Source organism: Eublepharis macularius, chromosome 12, assembly GCF_028583425.1.
Source record: "Eublepharis macularius isolate TG4126 chromosome 12, MPM_Emac_v1.0, whole genome shotgun sequence".
Classification (NCBI taxonomy): domain Eukaryota; kingdom Metazoa; phylum Chordata; class Lepidosauria; order Squamata; family Eublepharidae; genus Eublepharis; species Eublepharis macularius.
Genome location: NC_072801.1, coordinates 53,345,812 through 53,356,046, shown reverse-complemented (window position 1 = coordinate 53,356,046; position 10,235 = coordinate 53,345,812). Strand labels below are relative to the sequence as shown.

Here is a 10,235-nt window from a genome sequence, read left to right as displayed (position 1 = left end):
TCAATAAAGGGCTATTTTGCAGACTGAGATAATGAAATGGGGAAAACAGGCTGATCTTTAACTGACATTAGTAGAATGGTTTCTCTGATATATCCTACAGGCAAACTGCAGCTGGATGCTGTGGGCATAATGCCCAATCTCAGCACTACATCTGAGTTTCTGCTCATGGAACTCTCAGACATCCGAGAACTGCAGATTTTACACTTCTTTGTATTCCTTACAGTATACTTGACTGCAGTGACTGGCAATCTTCTTATCATCATTGCTGTGGCCCTTGATCATCGCCTGCACACCCCCATGTACTTCTTCCTCTTGAACTTGGCCATTCTGGACATTGGCTCAATTTCTGTCATGGTACCCAAAGCCATGTCCAATTCACTCATGAACAGCAGGTCCATTTCTTACTCTGCATGTGTAGCTCAAGTGTTCTTTTTCTTCTTTATTGGAGGGTCAGATTTTGCCATCCTAACAATAATGGCACATGATCGGTATGTTGCAATCTGTAATCCGTTGCAATATGAGACAATTATGCACAGAGGAGCCTGCATTCAGATGGCAGTCAGTGCATGGATTTCTGGGATACTCTTTGGTGCACTACACACCGGAGGAACTTTCACCATCAGCTTTTGCTCCAATGTGGTCAATCAGTTCTTCTGTGAAGTTCCACAGATTCTAAAACTCTCTTGTTTTGACATGTATCTAGTTGAAGTTGGCATTATTGTCTTTGGCTGTTTCCTTGTACTAGGATGCTTCATCTTCATCATTGTCACCTATGTGCAGATTTTTGGAACAGTGCTCAGAATTCCTTCTGTGCAGGGACAGAAGAAAGCCCTCTCCACTTGCCTTCCCCACCTCACTGTGGTGTCTCTGCTGATATTTACTGGTATCTTTGCCTATGTGAAGCCTCATTCTTCATCTGAACTGAATGTACTTTTTGCAGTTATTTATGCTATACTCCCTCCCCTGTTCAATCCATTCATCTATAGCATGAGAAACAAAGAAATCAAGACTGCATTGCTAAAGCTCTCCAATCCTGGGCAATTTTCTAAAATCATTGCCGGCAAACCTTTTCTGCAAAAATGAGTTGAATAATTTTGTACAGATAATTGTTTTTATACCTCACATATAGCATATAAGATTGATTTGGTTGTATTCTTTGACGCTCATCAGAATGTCCTCCTGATAGAGGCAGAATTTTTTTGTTTCCCCCTTCTCCCCAGCATGCACCTATGAAGTATAAAAAATGTGATAGTGAATTCTGAGGTTTCACGAGGAACCATATCCATCCCAAACTGAAACCATTTTAAGAAAGTATTTGTTTTTTGCTAATGTTTGTCTTTGTAATCTTGCATTTATATACCCTTTGGTATTGTTTATTAAAATGTCCTTGATATTGACTTTACTAATCTCACATTATGTAATCCACCTTGAGTTTCAGTGAGAAAGGTAGACTATAAATGATATTAATTAATTAATTAATGAGCGAGCGAGTGAGCAAATGAAGCTTTTCTGCTGTGCATTTCAGCTTAGCATTTTAATAAACTTAAGCCTAACCCCAAAACTGTTGTGGTATCTTTCTTTTGGATGTGTGGTAGCAAAATAGAAGAACTCTAATATATTGATTGGCAGTGATAGACATAGATATTGCTCCCATGCATTTTGTCGGTCTTACTTCATGCACTCAGAAAAAGAAACTGTGCTAATTGTCTGTTGTGGTTAGTTACAAAAATAGGACTAATATTATAGCAATGGGGAAAGACTTCAACATGACTTGGCAGTTCAATGAATTGAGCTCTTGAGATGACCAGAACATAAATGGACTTTTGTCTCATTCATATAGCCTTGTTGATTACAATGTGACAAAAATTAGCAGTGTGCATTGTAGCAAACCTCACAACAGTCTCTAAGGAATGATACAGATAAATTGATGTATACATTTAAATAGCTGAAGAAGACATTGAATCTACCTTTTCTAATTTGTCATGCATCATAATTAATGTGATTTATCCCTTGGGCCACATCCACATAAAGAACGAAAACCTAATACTCAACAACACATCTACAGCAGAAATTGAGACAGGGAACCTAAGATGAAAAGGGCTGAAAAAGAAATAGTATTCCTTGGAAAACCCTTTCCAAGGTATTTTGGTAATTTGTGATACTGAAACATCAGTGTGTGAGTGCCACACAGTGCTAAAGATATTCCTTCCAGTCTTCTGTAACATTTTACTATGGTATCTGGAAGTGTTTCATTAAATCCAAATCCTTTTTAAAAAATTAAAGTTATAGTAAAGTTACAGTAAAGAGCTACATTGACTGCACTTTGTACAGACTTCCTACTTGCACCTATAGATCTATGTCCATTTAGGACCCTTAGCCTATGATTATAAAGGTGAAGATTGTTACCATATTTCTCATGTTGCCGAGAAATGGAAAGATGCAATGGGCATTCAAATCACATGCATTTATTTAGAATAAAATGGACAGCATACAAGAAAACAGGAGGGAGAGAATATATTTATTTATTTATATAGTCTTGTAAAAATAAGAAGCCATCTTCCAGGCTAGAGTGAAGTTGTAGAAAGCATTTCTTGTGGCTGCCTTAACTTGTTTTTCTAGTAATAACACTGGATCCAGTATAACCCCTAGGCTCTTAACCGAGTCTACGAGAGTTAGACGAACTCCATCGAAAGTTGGGAGTACAATATCCTTCAAGATCTCTGACTTCCCAACAATCATCACTTCAGTCTTGTCTGGGTTCAATTTCAATTTGCTGTTTTCACCCATTTCACCACTGCTGTCGGGCAGCAATCTAAGATTTCAACTGCATCCTGTGGGGACCTGGATACCGAGATACAGAGTTGGCTGTCATCTGCATCCAACTCTGTAGCTGCGAATGAGTTCTCTTAAAGGCTTTATTCACACCTTAATAGCAAAATTGGAGAGTATACCCTAAAGGAATGGTTCTTGCTGTCTAAAGAGGACAAAAGGAGGGTGAGGTTACATGGTCTGAGATTCTTTGAAGATGTGTAGGAAAGATGGTCCTTGGGGAAGATGGAATCTGCTTTAACTTTCCAAAGGGTGCCTGAATCAGAACTGCTGGGTGAAAAAGTCCTTTTAATATCATTGGTCCTTTGGATCACTGAAGTTCGAATTTGAGGTTGGCAAAAAAATCCAGTTTGGGTAGAGCTGACAGGAGAGCCACTGAGAGACTGGCTGGATGTGGGGAACCAGACTGGGTTACCATTTTAAAAGACTAAGGACGAGATTGGCCCATGATGACCTGATTCAAGACCTGTTTCTTTGGGTGATTCAGGGTGCCTACTTACATTTTGGGTAAAATGCATTAGTTGAAAGCTCTAAGAGGGAAATGTAGCATGCACAGACACCACCCAGGTAGAGTTAAAATAATTACCATGCATCCCTTGGGAATTGTATCCCAAGGCTTTCCAGGGATTTGTTGGCATATCATGTCCATGTACAGTATGGCTAGTACCCTTTAGTGGCAGAGAATGTACTACAAAATGATGGAACCTCAGGGCCAAGCTACACATGACGAATGACACTTGAATGGCCAGTGTATTTCTCCCTGTTCACTTGCCCTCCACTCAATCCACTTGCCGTTCAAGTGTCATTCGTCATGTGTAGCTTGGCCCTTAGAGGGCTTCTGCTTTGCTGGTTCAGTCCATCAGGTATACATAATTCCAAGGATGGGGGCCTCCCAAGTGATTTCTCTCTCTCTCTCTCTCTCTCTCTCTCTCTCTCTCTCTCTCTCTCTCTCTCTCTGGTGTCATTTTGCAGCAACACCTTTGCATGTAGAACTGAAGTTTGAGTAGCAGGTCAGGAGACTGTCTACTATGCCTTGCACAATTTCTATTCTATTGAGGTTTGGCATAGTTCCAGGTCAAATATCCAGAGTCTATGTGCATGCAACTTCTATAAACTTCTATAAGATAAATATTGTGGAGGTTGGGGTTGGGGTTGGGAACAGCCACTGACATGTTGATCACCCTGGCAGCTTGCCCATGTACAAACTTTGATCATACAACACAGGGCTTTCCACTAGGCTAAGCTGGTCAAACAAGGAAGCATGATTAAATGTTCAGTATAAGTTTCACAATGCAATCATTTTCATTTTGCGCCCTGACAGTGATGACAATCTGTTGCTTGCTTGCTTTATTTATTTATGTTATTTAAAGTCCACCTTTGATTTCTCTGATGTATCCTACAGGCACACTGCAGCTGGATGTGAGAGGGAAGGAGACATGATATAGCCTGATCAGATGAGAACTTGGAAGTTAACTAGGGTTGGAATTTGGATTCATGAGAACAAGGGAAAACTTTGCAGAGGAATGAATGAATGAAATTATGCCCTCAAGTCAAAGTTGACTTATGGTGACCCCTGGTGGGGTTTTCATAGCTAGAGACTAACAGAGGTGGGTTGCCATTGCCTGTATCTGCAACCCTGGTCTTTATTGGAGGTCGCCCATTGAATTACTAACCAAGGCCAGCCTTGCTTAGCTTCTGAGATCTGATGAGATCAGGCTCTCATAAGAGGGAAGGAGACATGATATAGCCTGATATTGTGAGATCTTGGGTTGGAACTTGGACAGGTGAGCACAAAGGAAAATTTGCAGAGGAAGGCAATGGCAAACCACCTATGCTTCTCACCAGGAGTTTATTTCTAGGGAAAGAGATGGCGGAACTCTCACCCGGGGCAAGGAGAGTGTTCCGCTGCCCAGCAGAGGCCCAATCCTGGCCATTTCAGCCCTGATCCTGGCCTTTGTGCTCTAAATGGGGCCAAAATGGCCAAAACAGCTCCGAAACAGCCCAGATTGGGGCAGAACCAGCCTGGAAAGGGCTGGTGTCAGGTGGGGGAGGGTTCCCCTGCCTGGCACCAGCTTGATTCTGGTCATTTTGGACTCAATCCAGGCTGTTTTGGGCCATAAATAGGTCCCAAATGGCCAAAATGGCCTTGAAACGGCCTGGAATGTGGCCGAACTGGCCTGGAATGCACCGGTGCTGGGTAGGGGAACCTTCTCTGCCCAGCACCAGCCCAATCCTGGGCCATTTTGGCCCTGACCCTGGCTATTCCTGCCCCAATGCGGGCCGTTTTGGTGCCATTTCAGCCATTTTGGGCCCATTTAGGGCCAAAATGGCCAGATCAGGGCTGAAATGGCAAGGTGAGGAAACCCATCCCCGTCCAGCACTGGCCTGATACAGGTTGTTTGTGGCTCGATCCATGCCCAAACAGGCCCCAAATGGCCCAAATAGGCCATTTAAAATATACCCACATGGATATTTTAAAGGGCTGCTGGAAAGCCGTTCCTGGGTGTTCTGGCTCAAAAAAAGCCCTGCTTCTCACTAGCCTTGAAACCATTCTTCCTGAGGAACCATAGACTTGTTGTGACTTGAGTGCACTTTGCACACAGAGACACAATGGTGGAGGATGTTTTGTCTGCATCATGCTTTAACTACATCATTATGTTTTATCTACATTATTACCTCCTAGGGTTGCAGCCTCTAGGTAGTGGCTGGAGATCTCCTGGAATTACAACTGGTTTCCAGGTCACAGGCATCAGTTCACCAGGAGAAAATGGCTACTTTGGGGGGTGGACTCAATGGAATTATACCATGCCAAGTTCCTTTCCATCCCCAAACCCCACTTTCTCCAGGTTTCTCCAGGTTTTACCACCCGAATCTCCAGGAATTTCCCAACATGGAGCTGGCAACCCTATTACCTGCAGATTTTTGGACCACTACTCATAATGTCTTCTGTGCACAGCTGGAAAAAGCTCTCTCCACTTGAATTTCCCACCTCACTGTTGTGTGCTGTCTGTATTCAGTGTAACCTTGGCCTATGTGAAGCCTCCTGCTAACACTTTTCTTGAGCTGAATGTAATTTTTGCTGTGTTTTATGCTATATTACCTCTCTTCATCCATTTATCTGTAGCATGAGAAACAAATCAAGACTGCATTGTTGAAAAACAATGGTTTTGAACATTTTCCCAAAACCATCTCCAGCAAAATTCTTTTAGCAAAATTGATTTGAACACTCTTCTCTAGATGATTTTCTTTATTGGTTTTGTACCTTGTGGAATACAAGACACAATAAACAAGAAACATTTGGTTGGATTCCGTGAAGCAGGCAGAGTTTTATCTCTTCTCTCTTGTCTCAGTACTCATGTGTGAGAACTGAAAATGTGATTCTGATGCTTAGGCATCCTGAGTGAAATAAAAACCATTTGAAACAGATAACTGGAATTAGAAAGAGGAAGACACCCAAACTGGCTGTTTATGATGCCATGAAGTCTTCCAGCACAAGTGGAAGGCATTTTATTTCATATGTCTGACCCAGTCATTCTGCCCCTCTCCCTTTCTCACACAGACATAACTCACACACACTTACAAAGCCACCTTCTATTGAATCAGACCACTGGCCCATCAAGGTCATTGGTGTCTACTCAGACTGGTAGCACTTCTCCAGGGTCTCAAGCAGAGGCCTTTCACATCACCGAATACCTGATCCTTTTAGCTGGAGATGCCAGGGATTGAACCTGGGAACTTCTGTGTGTCATGCAGAAGTTAAACCAGTTGGCCACAGCCCTTCTCATAGGGGGCTGAGTTCACCATCTCATCATTCAAAATTGGAAATTTTTATTTCTCTAGTTTTGCTATTTTGTGTTCCTTTAGACCAGCACAAAACAGGGTAAGAGACATATATTACAAAGATCACTAATTCTTATGCAATGTAATTGGAATGTAAGTTTGCATATATTTTAACATTTATTCTTTGTCTTGAGATTTTTAATTTTTTAATGTTTATTATTTTTTCTTACCCTGACCTGGAGAGCCCAGGAGAGCCTGATCTCATCAGATCTCAGAAGCAGGGTTGGCCTTGGTTAGTAATTGGATAGGAGACCTCCAACAAAGACCAGAGTTGCAGAGGCAGGCAACGGCAAACCACCTCTGATAGTCTTTTGCCATGAAAAACACACCGGGGTCACTATAGGTCAGCTATGACTTGAGGGCAGGATTTGTTTTTTACTTAGCAGCAGGAACAGCTATCTTCGGGATGCTCGGCCTCAGCTGTTCCCCAGATCCAGTGAGCATGGAGGTCTCCACTTCACAGGCAGACTCAATATCCTCTGAGGGGGGTGGCTGGCTACAGAGGCAGTTTGGGCAATGATTCATGGGCTGGTGGGATGGGGTGGTGATGGGAGCTGCTCTTGGCCTCATGGGGGGTGGAGAGGATGAAGGAACTGTTTGGAGGGACTGGGCTTGGGGCCCACTGTCAGAGCAGAACATTCTGCCCACCCTGCCCACCATGTGGGCAACAATTGAGTGAGATCAGCTGGAGATGCGTCAGGACTAGTAGGAGGCTATTGCCGAGGACAAATCCACCTGGCTTGCCTAGTGGCATCGGAGTCAAATACCACAGAATCCCTCCAGGATTTGAGCAGTCATCTGGACCATGTGGAGGGCCACCTGAGGGAGCTCGATGTGGCACCCTGCCCACCTCCTTGATCCTCCCTCCCCTCCCACATCCTGCCCGGTGCCCTCGGGCAAGTCATGGGGACAGCCCCAGTGAGGTGCCTGGGGGTCCTGGAGGCCTCTACACTGGTGAGAGCCACTGTGGCCCAGGCTAGCTGAGGGCCATACATCTGTCTTGGGGAGGGGGGTTGTTGTCCCATGGCACTGCTTCTGGATACAACAGCCTGTTGCCAGCTGCAGGATGGGGTGGGTCCCGGGCTGCTGTGCAGATGTCTCTGCAGGGGCTGAGGTGACTGGAAAACAGGGAAAGTGTCATGAAGTACAAGCTTGGGCAACCTGTATGCTTCCTGTGGATGAATAAAGTTTGTTTTGGACAATGAGTTCCTCTCAGCAAGCTTCCTTGCCTGCCAATGAGGACTGTCTCCCATCTTTGCCACAGGAGGCTACCCCATTAGACATCCCTAGGTTGGGGACCTCACCTCACCCTGACCCCGAGGGACAGACATGATTGGCCACCTGATAGGTGGGTCCTGCTGTAGTTGCCAGTACTACTAGGACATGCCCTACTGTTGGGGCACCTTACTGGCCCTACCCCATGCCAGGCCACACCTCCACCCTGTCCCCCCAGGCCAATTATGTGGGCCTCCACACCTCTGAGGGAGCATTTGCTTTAAGCATACCATGGAGTGACATGCACCTCCAGGTCCTGGGAAGTGCTCCCTGCCTGCCACTCAAACAGGCAGCCAACTTGGGCAGGGCTCCACGGAGTGTGTGCCTTGTGCTTCGGGGTTCCTGGTCCCGGCTGCCAACTCCATTGAGGAGGGGGTGGTGTTTGCGGGCCATGGGACTCATGGCCTGCCCATTGACTGTGCCATCACTTGTCAGTCATATGCCTGTTATGGCGGTGGTGCAGCCATTGGGAGAGGCAGGAGGGGTCATCAGGGGAACAGTGGGGCAGGTGATCAGGGCAGCAGCCATGTCAGGCCTTCTCAGGCTTGGGCACCAGTGTAGCTCTCATGGCTGGGTGCTTGGAAGTGAGCCAGCAGCACTGGTGTGATGCCAGTGCGTGACCTTCAGCGTTGGAGCAGCCCTGATTACACTTTTAATGTCTGGACTGAAATTCCCATTATAATTTTTTAATGAAATTATTTAATTAGTGGAGGTGGGGAAAGAGTGTTTTTTTTTTTTTAATGAAGGCTAGAAATCACAGGGGCTGAGGTGACTGGAAAACAGGGAAAATGTCATGATGTACAAGCTGAGAAATGTAGTTTCCTTCTTAAAAGTCTGGTGACAGAATGACATTGTAGGAATCAAGTCTTCTGGAGGAGATGTGAGATAGGCGGATAGATTGCAGCTGAACGAATCTCTTCCCCTCACCTTTTAAGTGCCAAGACATCTGTGGGGATCATGCCCCGTTGCAGATATTTTGACATTTTCAAAGTTACTTGCAGAGGGGGGGGGGGCAGGAGCAGCTCCACACCCCAGATCTGATCAGAATCAGGCTCTCATGAGATTTTAAAAACACTTTAAATTGTTAACAGTGTGGATAGTAGTAATAGGTATGGGTTTTGCTGTCATGATTGATCTTACTTCATGTACTCAGAGACAGACACGCTGTACTAATCATCAAATTATGTTTGTTACAGAAAAAGTAGAAACCATTCAGCATAGGGAAAAGGGAATTCATCATCACTTTGTAGTTGGATGAGATACTCTTGGGAGTAAGTTGCCAGGTACAGAATAGAGATGGATTCCTCATTTACACAACATTTGGGTTTTGGTTAGACATAAATTAGCAGGCACAGTATATCAAGTCCCATAGCAAAATCTAAGGAATGGCTTTCGTAAAAGGGTATGTGAATTTAAGCATGTGGAGAAGAAATTGAACGGAACATTATCAAGGTTCTTGTACATTATCTCATTGCATCATGTGTTTAGTATTGCTACTGTTTTTTGCTTTGTCTCGCTGCTCCCAGAAATCTCTCCTATCCTGAGTTTTGTGTTGATGTTGCTCATCAATTTGACCATATAAGCTCATAGAATTAATATTTGCAAATTTAACTATACAATCTGAGCAGAAATTGAGACAGGGAATCCAAAAATGCAAAGTGGTACAGAAGAAAATAGAACTAGTAACAACAAAAATAACAATAATAATAATGTTGGGCAATCAGTATGTCTTTGTGTATAGAATTGTTGCAGAATAGTGTTAAAGTTATTACTTCCCACCAACCTTAAATTTTTACTTAGCTATCTGGCAACCATGTATTGAGTCCAAATTCTGTTTAAAGATTAACATTGCTACAGAGCCATTAAGTCTAGATTAACAGTGTAGATTGGAAAGCAGGAAGGTATTCACTGCCCCTTCCTCAGTTTCCATGCACTTATCATTATATATGCACAACACCAATGCATGCAAAAGCTGCAGACATGTAGGGTCACTCTGTGAGGTTTAACATAGTTCCAGATCCAGTGGCCAGAATCTTAACCTTGGGTGAGTCCAAGTTGAATGATTTCAAATGAGAAGGTATTGGTTGGGAACAAGAGAGAGAACTTGATCCTTGTCACATTTTGTCCATGATGAAGAATGTCTCATGTTCAGCACAGTCAATACAGGGATGTCTTTTAGACTAAGATGGTGACATGAGTAAACCATGCTAATTGTAAACTGCCATTAGTAGAATAAAATGGTTTCTTTCATGTATCCTACAGGCAGATTGCAGCTGGATGTTCTAGGAATA

At 43.8% G+C, this 10,235-nt stretch overlaps 1 protein-coding gene across 1 annotated transcript; it reads left to right on the top strand.

Annotated features, from left to right (window-relative positions):
* Nucleotides 1-129: 129 nt before the first annotated feature.
* LOC129339392 (olfactory receptor 14A16-like) lies at nucleotides 130-1,083 on the top strand. The gene has a single exon (XM_054993975.1). The coding sequence runs from the start codon at nucleotides 130-132 to the stop codon at nucleotides 1,081-1,083; it is 954 nt and encodes a 317-aa protein (XP_054849950.1).
* Nucleotides 1,084-10,235: the final 9,152 nt, after the last annotated feature.